This window comes from Lithobates pipiens, unplaced genomic scaffold, assembly GCF_037356315.1.
Source record: "Lithobates pipiens isolate NorthernLeopardFrog02 unplaced genomic scaffold, aLitPip1_a1.2 Scaffold_30, whole genome shotgun sequence".
NCBI classification, from domain to species: domain Eukaryota; kingdom Metazoa; phylum Chordata; class Amphibia; order Anura; family Ranidae; genus Lithobates; species Lithobates pipiens.
Genome location: NW_027507791.1, coordinates 6,511,573 through 6,532,025, shown reverse-complemented (window position 1 = coordinate 6,532,025; position 20,453 = coordinate 6,511,573). Strand labels below are relative to the sequence as shown.

Sequence of the window (20,453 nt, the reverse complement as noted above, 5' to 3'; positions counted from 1 at the left end):
TTATTTGTTAAAAATTATGAAAACCATTTATCATTTTCCTTCCACTTCACAATTATGTGCCACTTTGTGTTGGTCTATCACATAAAATCCCAATAAAATACATTTACCTTTTTGGTTGTAACATGACAAAATGTGGACAATTTCAAGGGGTATGAATACTTTTTCAAGGCACTGTATATATACAGAATATCTTGCTATATTTTTTACACACGATTCTGTCAACCTTTCACAGAAAATCAATAAAAACATATTGAATATTAGGGGGGGGGGGTTCTTCTGAAAAGGTATACTGTTGCTGTATATTGTGTCAGGAATGTATTTATTGAGGCCTCGTTCACACCTGAGTGATTTTTTCTGCTTGAAGCTTTTAGCTCTAAAATGCTCAATAAGCCAAATTCCATTCATTTCAATAGCCCCTGTTCACATCTGAGCATTCTGTTGCCTGAAGCAAAACGCTTGTTGCTCAAAAAAGTACACGAGCTTTCATTTTGGCAGATTGCAGGCATTTTTGGCCCCATAGACTTCAAGTGGTTGTAAAGGCAGAAGGTGTATTTTATGCATTAAGATAAACCTTCAGCGTGCATCAGCCCCCCACAGCCCCTCTAACACTATCCAGCGATGTCCACGAGTTCCTCGGCCGTCCGGGACTCTCCTTCCTGATTGGCTGAGAAACAGAAGCAGCACCATTGTCTCCTGCTGCTGTCAATCAACGTCAGTTAGCCAATCAGGAGAGAGAGGGGGCGGGGTCCAAATGGACACCAAGTCGCGGCTCGGATGTCCAAATTGCAAGCTGCTTGCTGTGGGGGCACTCAATAGGAGGGAGGGGCCAAGAGGGCTGTCGATGGACCGGAGAAGAGGAGGATCCGGGATGCTCTGTGCAAAACCACTACACAGAGCAGGTAAGTATAACATGTTTGTTATTGAAGAATAAAAAGAGAGACTTTAGTATCACTTTAAATAGAATAGCCTGATTTGAGCTTTTTACAAGTGTTTTACAAGCGTGCTTTCTGCTCAAACAGCAGCTCTCCAGCCCTAATTTCCTCTTCCTTTCTTCTCCCAGTGCTTTCTATTTGCTAAAAAAAAAACACCCGAAGCTGTAAAACGCTTGTAATACTCTTTTAAAAAAATCAAAAATTCTCAAATAAAAACACCAGTAAATTGCTACGCTCAGGTGTGAATGTAGCCTCTGACTTTTATACATAGGCGAAAGGTGTAGAAACAAAAAAGGAAATTTGTATCCCCCCCCACCCATAAATAGATCACACTCTGCAGCACATGCAGTCATTAACGGTGCAAAGAACACAAGCCAATCAGAAGCCATTGTTAGGTTCTATATAATTGGCCCCTGCATCTTAAACTGGCGGAACCACAAGTCCCAGCACAGATCATCTTATTGCTGCTTTAGCATTGAACTCAGTGAGCAGCAACAGGTCACAAGCAGTTGTGAACTACAGGTCTCAGCATGTCCCTTCTAAGTGCTGCGAGCAGCATTTTATGCAGCGTCTCTCTGCCAGGCCTCCTCCTATTAGAACACAGCCAGATCCTCTTTCCATCCTCCCCAGATTTTGTGTGATGTGCTGCCTAGAGAAAAGCGAAGCGCCCCACTGAGCTCGGCAGGAATATGAAATGTCATTGGATACCCTTGTAAGACGCAGGACCTCCGCCCTTCCAACAGAGCCCAGGAGAGCTGACCCTTCCATGTGGAGCTCTCTGTATTCCTGAGATAAAGATCCTTTTATTATCCTCATTACCTGCAATTTCCCGTATATCCGAGTATAATAATGTCCCAGCTTTATGCTCTGTGCCCTTCACTATTTACTATAGGAAAATCCATAACTGGGGCACATAATCCCTTGCATGTATGTATAGCTAAGCTCAGGCATCATCACAGTACACATGGTGGCACTTCGAATGTCAGCATCATAGGAACCTCGTTCTTCCCTACCCTTTGAAAAATGCTTTTATACATTGAAAAGAATGAATATGATGCTTCAACCTTGAGAGCCTCTGAAATGGTTCCTGTGGTGTACATTTTTTTTCTGTGTAGCTACACACAGCGCACCAGAATTATATACAGTATACAGTGGTGGCTGGTGGTATATTTTTGGGGGGGTCGACAAACAATCCACCCACGGCCAATCCCCCCCCCCCCACCTTGGTCAGTCGGGTCACCAGACACCCCAAACTGCAAAAACTAAATGCAGCCCGAGCTTTTAATAGGGGAGGAGCCCGGCTTTCGTCTTCGCCGCCGCCCTCTTCTTCCGACTTCAAGGGTCTTGTCCCCCTCTTCGGTTCTTCTTTCCGGGCCACCGCGCCTTCTTCTAGCTCTTTTACAAGCGGTGGCCCGGTCTTCTGTCACCGCTGCCGCTGTCACCGTCTTCTGTTCTTCTGTTCTTCTCTTCTGGATATTAAAGGGGGCTCACGGATTCCGATAAGCCCGCCGCCCACACACCCGATAACCAACGACCAGGGTTGTCGGGAAGAGGCCCTTGTCCTCATCAACATGGGGACAAGGTGCTTTGGGGTGGCACCCCCCCATGTTGAGGGCATGCAGCCTGATGCGGCTCGGGGGGGGGAAGCGCTCGCTCGTCCCCACCCCCTTTCCTGGCTGGCCGGGTAGCGTGCTCGGATAAGGGACTGATATGGACTTAGGGGGGGACCCCACGCCATTTTTTTTCAGCGTAGGGATTCCCCTTTAAGTCCATACGAGGTGACGGGGCCAGCGACGCCTCCTTCGCTGGTCTCGGCTACCTGGAGACGCGCTCAAAATAAGCAGACTTTCCTCTGCGTGTGTGGGCGAGTCCATTCATTTCAAAAGTACGGCGGACTTAGTCCGCCGTACCTAGTCCGCCGCAAAAGTACAGTGTGTGGGCAGGTAGCTAGTTCGGAAAGTCTAGCAGACAGTCCGGCGGATAGTCTGATACGTGTGTACGCGGCATAAGTCTTGCAAACTGCCAGGCGGGGCCTCCATGGATTTGACTTGCTTTTCCAGTGTATCCCATCTATGCTCGATTGGATTGGGATCTGGAGAATTTAATGCCAAGTCAACACCTCAAACTCATTGTTTTGTTCCTCAACCCATTCTTCGACCATTTTTGCAGTATGGCAGGCAGGGCCGGACAATGTGTCCCGATATTTCAGTGTGAATTTCTGTTACTAATGCTGCCCAGCTTTGCCCTATCGCCGTGTACAGGTGACTCACCTACAGACCCTGTGTTTACATGTAAATAACCTGCATTGATATGTAAATAGCATCTGCATTAATATGCAAATATTCACAAATCGGCATCATTGATACGTAAATAGAGGCTGCATTCACATGTATATCATGTCTCCCTAAGGTCATATCCACCATCACTTCTACTGAATACTGCCCAATGGAAAGGGGCATGTTTGAAAAGCTTGCCTGCAACTCTGCTCATTAACCACTTCAGCTCTGAAAGGTCGATGGCGAATCTGATCCCATTCCTGCCATATTTTGAGATATGGCGCTACATTGCTTTAACTGACAATTGTGCGGTTGTGCGACACTGTACACAAAAAAAAAATGTATATCCTTTTTTCCTACAAATGAAAAATTCTTTTGATGGTATTTGATCACTTCTGTGGTTTTTATTTTTTTGCACTAAAAACAAAAAAAGACCAACAATTTTGAAAAAAAAAATATTTTTTACTTTCTGCTATAAAACATATCCAATGAAAAATGTAAAGAAAAAAAAAATCTAATTTCTTCATCAATTTAGGCCAATATGTATTCTGCTGTATATTGATTGGTTTGCGCAAAAGGTATAGCGTCTACAAACTATGGGAAAGATTTATGGACTTTTAATTTCTTTTTTACTAGTAATGGTGGCAATCAGCGATTTTTAGTCGGTCTGCGACATTGCTGAGGACAAATCTGAAACTAAGTGACACTTTTTGGGAACCAGTGACACCAATATAGCGATCAATGCTAAAAAATAATGCATTGTCACTGTATAAATGACACTGGCAGGGAAGGGGTTAACAGCAGGGGCGATCAAAGGGTCAAATATGTTCCCTGGGAGTGTTTTCTAACTGTGTGGGGGTAGCTTAACTGAAGGAAGACAGAGATCCGTGTTCCTGCTTAGCAGAAACACAAGATCTCTGTCTTTCTTACTAGCAGAACATCGCACGCACTCCCTAGACCCGGAAGAAGGAATCACATACAGGTATGTGATTTTGTGCTTGAGGGCTGCAGTAAATGTACGTAGGGTGGTCCTTAAATGGTTAAGGAATTAGTTTGGGGTGCACAGGTGAGCAAGTAGGGGATGTATAGAGGTACGGAAGGCGAGTGCAAAGATGAGCAGAGGAGGAAGGTTGAGTTAAGGGGGGGGGGGGGGGTTTGGAGTGCAGAGGTTAGTATGTTTTAGGATGCAAAGGTGGGCTGAGAGGGTGGATAAAGGTGTAGGTCACGTATAGTGCAGCCTATTCATTTCAGTGGGCTGCTCTATGGGCTAGTAATGTGGAAAAAATTCCCTAACCCTTTTTCAAAATCACATGGTGCCATAGCACCGTAAATTTTGGTGCACATAAAAACGCACATAGCAGACAAGTGAGGGTGTTATTGATGGCACTGCTGTGAAACTGCTAAAGGGCGTTACGTTACTGTGGTGCCAGGAAAACGATTTTACATGCGTTCCCGACACACACAAACATGAACACAGGCTAAATGTCTCATTTACTATGGTGGTCAGTGTAAAACTTATTACATTGGTGATTACTGTGAATACTCTGATTACATTAGTGGTCAGTGTAAATCCCTCTTTATATTGGTAGTCGGTGAAAAAATCTTAACTTGCATTTATGGTCAGTTTTAAATCCTCCCTTACATTGGTGGCCCATGTAGAAACCCCCTTTAAATTGATGGTCAGTGTAAATTTCCAATTAGTTCAAATCTCCCCTTACGTGGGAGGCCAGTGTAGAACTCCCCCTGTATTGGTTATTGGTGTAAAATCACCCATTACATTGGTTGTCAGTATAAATTCTCCATTACATCAGTGATCAGTGTACATTTCCCTTTACATTGGTGGTAAGTGCAGAATTGCCTTTACACTGGTGGTCAGGGTAAATCCCCCTTTACATTGCTCATCAGTGTGAATCCCCCTAACATTGGTGGTCGGTGTAAAAGTGTCACCTTACATTGGTGGTCAGTACAAATCTCCTCGATAATGGTTGCCAGTGTAAATTCCCCCTTACATGGAGGTCACTGTATATTCCCCCTTACACTGGTGGTGGCGTAAATGCTCCTATTACATTGGTGTCAGTGTAAAAATCCTTCTTTATATTCGTGGATTATGTAAAATCCCCTGTTACATGGTGGCCAATGCAAATTCCCCCTTATATTGGTGGTCAGTGTAAATCCCCACTCACATTGGTAGTCATTGTAAATTCCCCATTACATTGGCGGTCAGTGTAGAATACCCAACTACAGGCAGCCCCCGAGTTATGAACAAGCTAGGGACTGTAGGTTGGTTCTTAAGTCAAATTTATTTGTAAGTTGGAACAGTACCTTTTTTAAGTGTAACTCCAGCCAATGTTGGGTGTTCTGGGCTCTTCTGGGCATGCAGTCCTGTATGTGGGGCATGCAGTACATGTAGTACTGCAGTGTGGGATGTGTCCCGTTCTTCAAGATGGCTACTCAGCGATTTCCAGGACCAGCGTGGATTACAAGCTGCCAGCAGTGACGTCACGCTGCCACTGTTAGTAAGTAGGAGTTGTTCGCAACTCGGATGCTCGTAACTCAGAGACTGCCTGTGTATACTTGCCAAAGATTTCCAGCTTTGCTCTACATGATTTAGAATTTGCCACAGTGTACTGCCTCCTAACTAATCCCATCCCTCCACCACTGCCAATGATCACACCTCCCTCCCCAGAATTGCCACTGTTTCAAGAAGACCTAGGATCCCTAGGAGTTTTCTGTCTATTGATGGGTCCCCTCACCTCCCCAGTCCATGGTGTGCAGCCAGTGAGGAGATGATGTGCTGCAAACTTTAGCAACCAATGAGTGAGCATTAATAATGTGCAGTAACCTCTAGCGACTAATTAGTGAGTGGTAAGGATGTCCAGTAACCTCTAGCAACCAATCAGTGAGCAGTATTGATGTACAGTAATCTCTAGCAGCCAATCAACAAGAAGTCATGTGCTGTTACCACTTGCAAATAATCAGTGAGTCGTAATGTGTGCTGTAACCTCTAGCAGCCAGTCAGTGAGTGGTAATGATACTCTGTAACCTCTGGCAACCAAACGCAATAACTGCCTGACAGTGGCGGCTCATCCATTAGGGACACACGGGTGCCATCACCCCTATCTTCTCTACCCCCTATATGAATAATGGATAGATTCATGCATAGCATAAATCTGTCCATGGCCGCCGCGACCACCCCCTATATAGGCGTCTGCCCCCTTTTAGGATGCCGGGCGCCTGAATCACAGCGGTGGGGGGTGGTGTTTTTTAGAAACATCTGATTAGAGCCATAGGCTCTAAGAAGCTTCAAAATAGGGTGGATTGTGGTGCATAGCATTGTGCCATGAGCCCACCCAAGTGTTACAACAGTAAATGAAAATTCACTATTGTAACACTGATCCTCAATTCGGCCAATCTGAAGTAGGTGTGAGACCCGTTTTCTGATTGTCCAAAAACAGAAGACTCGCAATTTGCCGCCAAGGAGGGAGGAAACGGAAGCCACCACCGACATGGAGACCCGGGGAATGAGAGGCCGCCGCCTGTCTGGTCATGTGATCTCCCACGTGTCAGGCACCGCTGGCAGTGGAATAGAGAAAAGGGCTCCCAAAACAATTGGTAATGCCTGGGAGCGGTGACATCACACATAAGCTTCAAGGGCCCATGTGTTGTCGGTGCTCCCTCCTCTCCCCTGCAGCCACACTAGCTGATACTGAGGAACCGAGTCACATGACCAGACCAGAGTAGTCTGAAAACAGGTAAGTATGCAGATCTTCCTTACACAGGTTAGTTAGCATAGGTGTTAGGAAGGGGGGTATAGCACACCTCCCAACTTTTTGAAATAACAATGAGGGACACCTATCAGCAAAAGTATGCAGGCATAGGAAGAAGTAGTAGTGCCGCTCCAGGCATAGTGTCTCAGATAAACCCCATTCAAGACATAGGACACACCCACATGTCACGCCCCCTTAAAAGGAGAATTGTACAAAAAAACAAGATTGGTTAAACCCACGAGTGCTTTTTTTATCACTACTATTCCTTTATATTGGCTTTTGGAATTTACAAATGCAGCAATTTAGAAATCAGATGAAAGGTTTAGCGCTGGGAAACACTTTTTGATAGATAAAAATTGCATTTCATATACAACTATATAGATCAGACCAAAATGAGGGACAAATGAGGAGGAATGAGTGACAGAGAAACATTGCTCCAAATCAGGGACAGTCTCTTGAAATCCGGGACAGTTGGGAGCTAATATTGGGTTTGCACACCTCCCAACTTTTTGAGACAGGAAAGAGGGACATCTATTAGCAAAAATATGTAGGCAAAGGACACACACCCTGCCACGCCAACTTAAAGGCGAATTATATATAAAAAAAAAATTTGTTAAAGCCAAATGGCTTTTGAAATCTACAAATGCAGCAATTTAGAAATTGGATGAAAGATTTAGCACTGAGAAACACTTTTTGAAAGCAAAAAAGTGTATTTTATATACAACTATATAGATCAGACCAAAATGGAGGGACAAATGAGGAGGAAGGAGGGACAGAGGGTTCCAAAGCAGGGTCAGTCCCTCTAAATTGGGGACAGTTGGGAGCTATGGTTGCCTGGAATTCGACTTTAAAGCCTTAAATACGACCTTTATTTTGCCTTTCCTATTTTCAATTTAAATAATGGGAAAGCTGAAATCGGGGGAAATCTCTCAGTTTTGCTCATCCCTACTATGACTCCCTTTGATCTGCATTCATGCAGACACTAAAGCCTCGTACACACTATAAGAAAATCGGCCGAACATTTTCATCCAAAGAATTTTCCTACGAATTTCGTATAGTGTGTACACAACTTTCGACAGCTGATTCCGAATTTTCGTATGAACATTTTGTTCTCATACTGTAACAAAGCGAACGATTTTCATTTAATGTGTACCGTTTTTGTACGATTTTCATACAAGAAAAATCAGAAAGGAAAGACGGCCCATGATCAGAAACAATAAACAAAAAAAGCCTTTTTCGTACGAGAACATTCATGAGAATTTTTATAAGAATTTTCTTTCATCGGTTCCGATTTGCTGTGAAACATCGAGAAAATTGATTTTCTTATAGTGTGTACCCCACTTTATTCATACCTGTCCTGCTGGTTTTCTTCCACATCATTGCCGCCACTTGTCTAAAATAACAAAATCTGACTTCAGCTAATAAGTATTTTCCCTCTCCAGACAGCCGGGATGTCAGTTGCCTCAAACAGTCCCTATCGGGATCCATTCTCCAAAAAATGAGACGGATGAAAGCTCTGAAATGTTTTGTTTATTTAGCCGGAGAACATTTGGAATTTTGCAGACTCTTGGAGAGTCAAAGCCAGGAAGCCGAAAGGGTGTAGGTGGCTTGTTAAAAATGTAGGAAAGGATCGAGGCCCCCACTTGCCAGGGTTCTGGGGTTTCTTTGTGTTTCCTCCCACGCTGCAGCAGTTCTGGGCTATGAGTCGGGTAACCCCTTCCATGCCAGGTAGATTTTGTTATGTTGTCTGTTGGGTTAGAATGTCACACCAGGTTGCAATGGTGACCATCATGTGAGGTTACATCTGATGACCAAACACATGACCTGAGCCTGGTCTATGGCTAGAATGAGATGCTATATAGCTACTACATGCTTCCATGTGTTTGAACAAGTTCAGAGAAGCTGCAGCCAGGGGTAACACCCAGCCTGGACCATGTCCCGCTGACAGAGCCAGGCCGTTAACCACAACAAGCCTTCAGCTCCAAGAAGTAATAGGTTTTTCTTCTCACCACCTTTAGGGACTTGCACAATAATCAACAGTTGGGAGGACTTCACGAAGAGGTCTTAACGGGTGTTCTGAGCGGCCCTACAACGCTGTAAGTAAAGGAATTCTGTAAATTAAATTTCTCAGCTTTTGAGCTACTGTCATACTCACAAATGATTGATTCTATTTATCACAATAAACAGTCACTTCATCTTTTATCTTTCTGTCTTGATCATTGCTCTGCCCACTTCAATCTGTATAACCCTTCTTTGCCCTTTCTCCATGTCTCTCTTCCTGCCTTATAAAAGACATATTGGGGTTAATTTACGACAGATCCTAGAAAATTTCAGGGCCAGTCACAGACCACAGCACCCATACGCGCATGCGCAGCGGGCAGCCGGCTGTGAAGCTACAAGTTGTCACAGCTGGGTGCCCATAGTACAGATGCTGGTGCCGCTGAGGGAGGACACGGGGAGAACACGACTGGGGGTGAGTACACCGCTGGACCGTGGGACAGGTGAGTGGCTGTTTATTAAAGGTCAGCAGCTACACTTTTTCTAGCTGCTGACTTTTAATAAACAAACAGATGACTGGAATTTTGCTTTAAGAATAAGGCCCCTTCAACACAAGGCAGATATGCTCACTGAGCAGGGAGGGACCTGTCAGAACCCCGCTGATTTCTTTGGGGAGAGCGGACGAAAAAGGACAGCATGTCCGTTTTCATCTGATCTCATCCGACGTGATCCACCAAGACAGATGGCAGATGTATCGCCATACACCTGTCTTGAGCAGATCAAATGGCAGGCGGGTGTCAGAGGAAAACAGCGGAGACTCCCCACGCACATGCACAGGAGTGATGTCATTGCAGCTCAGCTATTCAAGTGGCCAGAGCCCTTGGACCCAGAAGGAAGACCAGGTGAAGATGGAAGCCCAGTCAACAGTGACAGTGTGCCGCTGGAGGGCTTAGTTTCAAGGTAAGTCTTTCATATTGTGCTAGTATGCAATGCATACTAACTAGCACTACTAACTAGCACATTATGATTTTCCCTTGCAGGAAGAAGATTTCAATTATTTTTTGTTGTTGTTGTTTACTACCGCTTTAAAGAGGAAGTAAAGGCAAAAAAATAAAATAAAAAAATAAAAAACACACCCTGTAAGGCAAAGGCATAATGAGCTAGTATGCATAGCATACTAGCTCATTATGAATAACTTACCTGAGAACAAAGCCCCCACAGCGGTCCTCCGTCTTCCTCTTCGCCGCTGCCATGTATCCCGGAGCGACTTCTGGGTCTCTCTGCTCCGGCGCTGTGATTCGCCGGAGCCACGATGACGTCACTCCCGCGCATGTGCACGGGAGCCAACACGAGCTGCATATCGCCGCGATCTGCGGCCTGCCCAGTGTGCCTGCGCGCCGCTGTGTACGGCGCATGCGCCATAGACAGCGGTGGTTGTCTTCGGGTAAATATCTCCTAAACTGTGTAGGTTTAGGAGATATTTCTTGGACCTACAGGTAAGCCTTAATCTAGGCTTGCCTGTAGGTCAAAGTTGGTTGTAAGGGTTTACAACCACTTTAAGTAGACATGTTGTTATAAATAGACTTTAAGTAAGAGGCAAACAAGTTAAAGCCCAAAGGTAGCTAAAACGTTTCATGCAATTACAGCAATGGTTTTGTTGAACTGCAAATTATATGACTAAATTATAATATTAACTGTATATGCTGAACATTGCATCACACATCTTAAATTTTATATTGCTTAGGGACATCTCAAGGACAGCAGTCTCCTCGCTCCCCTCCAAAGGTCTAGAGAACCTACGACATCTATTGGCCACAAATACCTGGTACCTGAAAAAACTCCCTCCACTGAACACCTTTGTCCACCTGGAGATAGCTGACCTGTTTTACCCCAGCCACTGCTGTGCCTTCACCAACTGGACCAAGAAGAAGAGGCGAGTGACCACCAGATAACCCAGCAAGCTAACATGACTCTTCATATGTTTATACCCATTACCAGAGACATTTTACCTGCCTTGCAGTTAACAGTTTACTGATTACCGACTTGTCCCCAGCCTACCAAAGGAACATTCCCACATTACCGAGGTCGTGGCTCTGCTCATTCTGCTCTCTCCTCTTGTCAGGAAGCTTCCAGTGTTAGACCGAGAATACCGTACGATTCCAAAAAGCCTGACTGACTACCAGTACTACAATTTCAGCAGTGCAGGAAACTACAGAAAGCATCATGTACTTAAATTTACTGTATGTATATAATGCAGGGGTCTCAAGACTTATCGGTATGAGGCCCACACTGTATAATTTATATACAGATCGAAAGAAAATCTCCACCAGAGTCCCCATCTTACAGCAAGGTCCTCATTAAATTCATTTTCATATCAGGGTCTCCATAAGATTCCCCTTTGCATTATAATTTCCATCAGAGTCCTTACCCTAGTGTCCCCTTAATTAAAGTCCTCCCTTACATCTGGATCCTCATTAGAGTCCACCCTCCAGCAGGGTCTCAATTAGAGCACCTCTTTACATCAGGGTCCCCATCATTGTCCCCCTTACATCAGGGTGGGTCCCATCAGTGTCCCAGTTTTACAGAGAGTCTGGGTGTAGGTTGGGGGGGGGGGGGTGATGAAGTGGAAACCATAAGAAGCCTCTTGCAACAATAATCCTCAATCTGTGCACATTGAGGCTACATCACTGATCCTAAGTGCAGACTGGATAAAATCTTGTAAAGAGGCAGGTGTAGCCTATGGGCTATGGGCTTGAATTAATACTGTGGTGAATTAAATGATGATCTTAGATTGTAGCTATTCTCAACCACGGTTCTGTGGAACTCTAAGGTTCCCCCCAGAGGAAGCTAGGGGTTCCTTAAGCTGTTGCCCATTGACCTAAATTTGGTGGTGCATGCAAGTCATGTGGGGTCCCACAGAGAGCAGAAACAAAGGGCCAGCTGTTGTTCAACCACTCATTAACCCCCATGTCTCACCCTGTCCTTGCAGAAGTGGTTGAGCACAGGAGAGTTATTAGTGGCAGCAGCATAAACGGAAACCGTGCTATGAGAAGGAACTAGGACTGCAGAGTTCACTGGAGCAGGTCAGAACTCAGATCTGGAGCACACTAGAGGAAGAATGGTGAACAGTTCCGGGAAAAACGTCACTTGCCAGAGCCATCAGCAAGATACCATAATTTTTTTTTGTCAGTAAGGGTGGCATTCTGGACACAACTGTACAAGTTACATCCTTCCAATTGACTGCCAATGTAAGGAGCATTCTTCCTAATGACCACAATTGTAAGACACATGCGTCTCACTGATCACCAATATAAGGGGCCATTGACTCCTGATCAATTGATATAAGCAGGGATTCCTCAAGACTGGAAAATTATTTTAGGGGTTCCTCTGGGGTAAAAAGATTGAGAAAGGCTCATCTAAACATAACTGTATGTATATGACCAAGAATGCAGGGTAGTTTCGGCCAGATGTGTGTCCCTAAATGTAGCCGTTTCCAGGCCATGTACCAACTGTACTATTAAGTTTTAGCATATACAGCCCCTGTTGCTATTAATTTCAACACAGATTTAACTATACAGGATGTCACAGTCTTCACCATAGATAGGTGCACATATTCAGATTCCCTCTTAACCACTTACCACCCCTCCCCAAAGGTTCCTCACCTACTCTGTATCCCAGCTTCCCAGCCACATGCCTTCTGTGAGAGTCTCTGTCTACTAAGTACAATGACCTATACAAAATGGCCCAAAGTCCATATGAGCAGACAAATCCAGCTCTAGTTCCTGCTCCACATATAAAGTGGATAAAATCTGTCACCCGGCAGTCCTACACACACACATCCTTATCAATAGTGTAGCTGCAGTGTTTCAGGTCCTACACTTTGGTAAACAGTGCTTGAGATGATTCTGGAGATAAGGTGGTAGACATCACCAGGCACATTTGATCTTGCTGGGACTTGGAGGCCTTGGACATTAGATGGAGGTTGTAGGGTTGGATAGCTATACAATAGTTCTGTGGAAAAGATATGACATTAACTAATTCATTTTGGAAATGAATTCACTTTTAACTAAATCTGTCTGTAGAGATTACTTGTATTGCCTGCGAACATTCAACAGTTTCCATAACTATACAAAATAATACGGGTAACCATCCTGTGGATGTTCTGTTTCAAATGCCTATATAAAGTCTCTCACAAAAGTGAGTACACCCCTCACATTTTTGTAAATATTTTATTCTATCTTTTCATGTGACAACACTGAATAAATGACACTTTGCTACAATATAAAGTAGTGCGTATACAGCTTGTATAACAGTATAAATGTTATGTCCCCTCAACACACTGTCATTAATGTCTAAACCCCTGGCAACAAAAGTGAGTACATTGCTAAGTGAAAATGTCCAAATTGGACCCAAAGTGTCAATATTTTGCGTGGACACCATTATTTTCCAGCACTGTCTTAACCCTCTTGGGCATGGAGTTCACCAGAGCTTCACAGGTTGCCACTGGAGTCCTCTTTCCCTCCTCCATGACGACATCACAGAGCTGGTGGATGTTAGAGACCTTGTGCTCCTCCACCTTCCATTTGAGGATGCCCCACAGATGCTCAATAGGGTTTGGAGGTCTGGAGACATACTTGGCCAATCCATCACCTTTACCCCCCATCTTCTTTAGCAAGCCAGTGGTCATCTTGGAGGTGTGTTTGGAGTCGTTATATTGGAATACTGCCCTGCGACCCAGTCTTTGAAGGGAGGGGATCATGCTCTGCTTCAATTTGTCACAGTACATGTCGGCATTCATGGTTCCCTCAATGAACTGTAGCTCACCAGTGCCAGCAGCACTGATGCAGCCCTAGACCATGACACTCCCACCTCCATGCTTGACTGTAAAGACACACTTGTCTTTGTACTCCTCACCTGGCTGCCTCCACACAGGCTTGACACCATCTAAACCAAATAAGTTTATCTTGACCTCATCAGACCACAGGACAAGTAATCTATATCTATGTCCTTAGTATGCTTGTCTTCAGCAAACTGTGGGCTTTCTTGTGCATCATCTTTAGAAGAGGCTTCCTTCTGGTACAATAGCCATGCAGACCAATTTGATGCAGTGTGCGTCGTATGGTCTGAGCACTGACAGGCTGACCTCCCACCCCTTCAACCTCTGCAGCAGTGCTGGCAGCACTAATACGTCTATTTCCCAAAAACAATCAGTGGATATGACGCTGAGCATGTACACTCACTCAATTCTTTGGTCGACCATGGTGAGGCCTGTTCTGAGTGGAACCTGTCTTGTTAAACCGCTGTATGGTCTTGGCCACCGTGCTACAGCTCAGTTTTAGGGTCTTGGTAATCTTCTTATTATTAGTTCTTTGCCATGAGATGCCATGTTGAACTTCCAGTGACCAGTATGAGAGAGTGAGAGCGATAACACCAAATTTAACACACCTGCTCCCCATTCACACCTGAGACTTTGTAACACTAACGTTTCACAGGACACCAGGGAGGGAAAATGGCTAATTGGACCCAATGTGGACATTTTCACTTAGGGGTGTACTCACTTTTGTGGACAGCGGTTTAGACATTAATGGCTGTGTGTTGAGTTATTTTGAGGGGACAACAAATTTACACTGTTATACAAGCTGTACACTCACTACTTTACATTGTAGCAAAGTGTAATTCATTCAGTGTTGTCAAAAGAAAAGATATAATAAAATATTTTCACATTTGTAAGATGCTGTACATGCAATGCTATACCACCTTAGACCCAGTCTGTGTGGTATGGCAACTTTCTGATCTCTTTCAAACCAGTCTGTGTGGTATTGCCACTTGCTGACCTCCTTAGACCCAATTTGTGTGGTATGACCACTTGTTGACCTCCTTAGACCCAGTCTGTGTGGTATGGCAATTTGCTGATCTCCTTAGACCCAGTCTGTGTGGTATGGCCACTCGCTGACCTCCTTATACTCAGTCTGTTTGATATGGCCACTCACTTGCTGACCTCCTTAGACTCCGTCTGTATGTTATGGCCACTTGCTGACCTCCTTAGACCCGTCTGTGTGGTATGGCCACTTGCTAACTTGGCACCATCCCCAGGCAACGTAACACCTCAAAAAGACACAGATGCTGAATCCAATGTCATTTTACTTCAGATAACTGCAATACAGATGATGCTTTTCTAGTCTTTTGAAGTATAAGAAGACAATGACTTTCCTAAACCCTGTCTCTACAATGAACTGAAAATAAATGAGGGAACATGATAAATGTGGGGAGGGTCTAACTGGGATTATACTAACTAGTTCTAAAACAAGAGGGGAAACAAAGGAACATGCCAGATACAACAAACAACACAAAAGACTGGCTGATGTTGCAGTTTGGGAACACTCATCTAGATAAAGTTGTACCTCTGCTAGATAAAATGTTTTGATGTTCACACATTTCTCAGTAGCTGAATAATTTACTTTTGTACTTGGTTCCCACCTGCAGTGATCTGGAGGCTTTTCTATGCAACCGGACATTTGTGCAGAACACCCACAAGAAGCGTTCTTTGAGGGCCTACACAGGCATCGGTCCATACTTCCAAGACTACATGGATGGAGATTCTGACCAGACTGAGAATAACAAATTCACAGACCTTTACAGCAGCAGGCACTTCTCTGTCTTCTATGAGGACCAGGGAGAAGAAGAGGTGGGCTTTGGGAAGGAGATAAAGAATGTCCAGGAGCATTATACACAGGCTTTCGAGAATCATTATGAGTATATTATCTGTGGAGGCAGCGAGAAGTTGGTGTGTACTCCGGAACCTGATGAGTTCAACCCATGTGAGGACATCATGGGATACAACTTCTTGCGGATAATAGTGTGGTTTGTCAATCTCTTGGCCATTTTGGGCAATGCGTTTGTCCTCTTCATTCTGGTCACAAGCCATTACAAACTGACCGTGCCCCGCTTTCTTATGTGTAACTTGGCTTTTGCTGACTTAGTCATGGGCATCTACCTTCTCCTCATAGCCTCAGAGGACCTACACACCCGCTCCGAATACTACAACTACGCCATTAACTGGCAGACAGGAGCAGGCTGTAACACAGCAGGGTTCTTTACTGTTTTTGCTAGCGAGCTCTCAGTCTACACCCTGACGGTGATAACTTTAGAACGCTGGTATGCAATAACATTTGCCATGCGCCTGGATCGCAAGATTCGCCTCAGGCACGCATCATTCATCATGTTGGGTGGGTGGGCATTCTGCTTTTTTCTGGCTTTTCTGCCGTTGGTTGGGATTAGCAGCTATGTGAAGGTCAGTATCTGCTTACCGATGGACACAGAAACAGTGTTGTCCCAAGCCTACATCATCTTTGTTTTAATGCTCAACATCATAGCGTTCATTATAATCTTTGCTTGCTACATCAAGATCTATATCACCGTACGAAACCCCCACTACAAATCTGGAGACAAAGACACCAAAATTGCAAAGCGTATGGCGGTTCTCATCTTCACAGACTTCCTCTGCATGGCGCCAATTTCCTTCTATGCTTTGTCTGCCATAATGAACAAGCCCCTCATCACGGTATCCAACTCTAAGATACTTCTGGTACTTTTCTACCCTCTTAACTCCTGTGCCAACCCTTTCCTGTATGCCATCTTTACCAAGGCCTTCCGAAGAGATGTCTTCATCCTTCTCAGCAAGTTTGGCATCTGTGAACACCAAGCCCAAGTATATCGTGGACAGACTGTGTCGGCAAAAAACAGCAGTGGCTCTTATGGTCAAAAAAGCAGTGGCAGTACCGGACAGACTCTGGCCAATGTTCCTGACTTCCTTAAGAAAGAGCAGTCTTTACCAGGAACTCAGACGGCCCTACTCGAAGGCAGCTGCCAGACCGTGCTGTAAACCGCAAAAAAAAAAAACAGTTGCAGTACCCAGTACTAATTTTGAGTACTGGTTTAGGGTTTCAAGATGAGACGTTCCATGTGAGGACTAGGCATTATCAGAGAAATAGGTTTGAGTACAAATGGACATATGATAAGATGATGGGTTGTAAGGTGTTCTGTTTAGGGGCATTTACGGTAATATACTTTTTTGGGAATACACTGTTTGGTTTTGTGCTTTGGACTGCTTTAGTGGGCTTTACGACAGTTTTTGAGAATGAATCAACAAGGGTCCAATCATCAGATACCCAATGCATAAAAACTAAGTGTTATAGCCTCAAATTATGCTGAGAGGTGGAAATTGAGGACACGATACTTTCTGTAAATATTCATTATAGCTTCACAGAAACCGTCTTACTAAAAATAAACCTTTTCCATTTGTTTTACTGTCTTCAGAACGTTATTTTTCCCATCTCAGACATCATCATATCATGAAAGGCTACCTTGATTGGACAGCATCCTGCCTATAATGATTATCCATATAAAATTTCAGCTGCGCAAATGTATTTTTCCGTAAGAAAACTAAAGTCCTAACACCCTCTTTTCCAAACACCTCACTGAGGTTATATTGCAGTCTTGCATCTCCCGAGCACAAATTTGTATCAGGTGGTGGAATGGTCTGCTCTCAGGAACAGGGTGATCTATAGAAGGTTCTTGGAAATGGAGGTTACAGAGGGGTGGCATTAAATCAGGACATCAACATTATAGCTTAACCATGGTTTCAGATTTGACAAGAAAAAATATATATCGATTTAAACTTGTTTCAACTGCCAGGTGAATATGGAACTTACTGTGGCCTGCTCAGCAGCTCCCTGAAAAAGCCCAGATGTTGTCTATAGCCAAACAGTTTATATTGGATTTGTACACAGTGAAGGTCATTTTCTGTACAAAGTGCATCTGATGTTGACACAAAGGGGTTGATTTACTAAAGGCAAATAGACGGTGCTCTTTGAAAGTGCAGTTGCACTCTGCAAGTGCAGTTACTCCAGAGTTTAATAAATGAGGTAAAATTTTACTTTAAAAAGAATACCCAAGAATACCCAATCACGTGCAAGCAAAAAAAAACAAACAAAAAACAGTAAGTGCACAGTGTATTTCATAGGCATGCACACAGGGTGTGCCGGATGTACCTGGGCACACCCTAAGCACCCCGAATGCAACATGCAGAGCAGCATGTGGTTGCCTGGCACTGGAACTCTCTGTGTTCCAGCAGCCAGCACAGAAAGAAGTAATGTAGTGTGGCGCCTGACATGCAGAGTGGCAGCGGGAGCCCACTCTGTGTACCAGCACCTGACAGAAGAAGGAAGAGTAGACTGTGGATTGCTGTGCTTTTTACCATTGGAAATTCTGCCACCTCCAGCGTGGGCTCTAGTGCACACACAAAACCCTCCCTGCTCTGCATATACAACAGAGGAGGGAGCAGGGCACGGTATCCACACGGCCCCAGTTCAAGCAAGGACCCAGCAGGAAAGAGGGGCATGTTGGTTGTCATTATCATGGATGCAGGAGTGGGGGATGGGGATTAGCTTTCACTGCCATTACCACTAATGCAGAACTGGGGGATGGTTGTTAACTTTCACTGCCGCTGACCCCCCCCTCCCTGCATTAGTGGTCATGGTAGTGACATTTTAAGCCATTATCTTCCCTTCTGCATTTGTGGTCATGACAGTAAAAGTTAACCCCCTCACCCTGCCACACACACACTTTTTGCAGCGGCAGCCCACCAATATGGGGCACGGGGGGTGTCACCCCCTGATCCATGCAGGGCGCCAGATGCATGGATTCCAATGGGAGGGTTTTTTTTTGTTTAGAAGCATGTGATTAGAGCCTGAGGCTCTAATTGGCTTCAAAAAAGGGTGGGCTCAGGGCACAGAGCACTGCTGCCCAAGCCCACTCACTTGTGTGACAATAGTGAATTAATATTCGCTATTGTCTTCCTGCTTCTCCTCCCGGACAATCCCGGCTCAGGTAGCGGGTCCTGAGACCCGATTGACCGAGAGGAGAAGTGATCCTATTGGCTGCTGAGGAGGAGGAGGGAGGAGATGCAGGGGAAGTCGCACCAGCATGAAGCCGAGGAAGGAGGAGACGCAGAGTCCCGCTGCCTGGAGGAAGCCTGCGACTTAGATGGGGTGAGTGCGGGGATCGATTGATCGACCGGGGGGGCCAGATCAACCACCTGGGGTGAAGGGGTGTTGGTGGCAGATGGATTGCCACCCTCCCCCAAAAAAAATATATCACCAGCCACCACTGGTTTCCATCTTCCTGGCAGGGGCCCCAGTATACTACTTTACCCAGGGGCCCATGATGCTTTTAAAACCGCCCTGGCTCTGTGTGTAGGCAGGGGAGTTGGGAAAGATCCCCCACTGGTGGCTCTGTTTATAAGAGGAGTGTGGAAGCACGTGTGTGTGTATATGTGTGTGTTTGAGCTTTGGGCTGTGCACCCTAATGGAATAGGCTGCGCACACCAATGGTATGGTAAAGTTTAGTAAATCAACTCCTAAGAGCTGATTTATGACAGCTGGCTCTAAGGATGAGGAGTTGCTCACACCAGCTGAACAAGTTTCATCTTCCCAAACAGGCATGTACTGGCCATCGGGACTACCGGGAGTTTCCCGGTGGGCCAATGGCTCAGTGGGCCACTCTGATGTAAGGGAGCTGGTGATGGGACACTCTGATGTAAGGGGCTGCTGATGGGACACTCTGATGTATGGGGGTGCTGATGAGACACTCTGATGTAAGGGGGTGCTGATGGGACACTCTGATGTAAGGGGGTGCTGATTGGACACTTTGTTGTAAGGGGGCTGGTGATGGGAAACTCTGATGTAAGGGAGTGCTGATGGGACACTCAAAATGTAAGTGGGCCAGTCTGGATGAAGTCCAGGGCCAAATTTCTTTCCCAGTCCAGCCCTGTTCCCGAATGAAAAAATACTCTGATTGGCTGACATAGGCCAATCATAGTGGGTCATAGCTCTGGAAAGGAGATGACACAAGAAGCGGTATTATAGCCTATATAAATTCATATTTGGTTATCAGCCGTGGAAATTGATGGTATTTTTGTTTGTTATTCAAATCCACACATCCCCATTGTATGGCAGAAAAAGTAAGGTCAAGGACACACGGTTCAGTGTAAATTTTTAAAGCAAAGCACCACTTTTGCTAGAAAAAAAAAACATTCCCTTCATGGGGACTTTTAGAAAAAAAATTCATAAGCAAGACAGGAATATTAGGTTCTAGCATTAGCCCAGTTTTGATTGGTTCTCATTAAACAGTTTAAGGGTGCATTCATACATCTGCGTCTTAATGCATTACTGCTTGCTGCCTAGGGTTGCCACCTTTTCTTCAAATCAAACCCAAACACTTTTACGGCACAGGGCAATATTTTATTTATTTTTTCAGTAAACACTATAGGATTATAAAAGACCTGGTATATATTTGGGTGCCCCAAAGAGAGTAGTAATGTAGCGCACAGAGCTCACCAGTGGGTGTGGCCAAATTGCTCTTGCTGACATCATCACCCCACCCTTCAGTGATGCCGAACCTGGCCCCAAACAGCCACCCGC

The 20,453-nt window shown here is 44.9% G+C and overlaps 1 protein-coding gene across 2 annotated transcripts in view; it reads left to right on the top strand.

Moving 5' to 3' along the window:
• Window positions 1-17,276, top strand: part of TSHR (thyroid stimulating hormone receptor) — a 172,659-nt gene extending 155,383 nt beyond the window's left edge. For both annotated transcript variants that reach the window (XM_077463574.1, XM_077463575.1), the window contains exons 9-11: window positions 8,994-9,071; window positions 10,718-10,906; window positions 15,457-17,276. In XM_077463574.1, coding sequence (XP_077319700.1) covers window positions 8,994-9,071; window positions 10,718-10,906; window positions 15,457-16,855 — 1,666 coding nt within the window. In that variant the 3' untranslated portion in view covers window positions 16,856-17,276. The remainder of the gene's footprint in view (window positions 1-8,993; window positions 9,072-10,717; window positions 10,907-15,456) is intronic.
• Window positions 17,277-20,453: the final 3,177 nt, after the last annotated feature.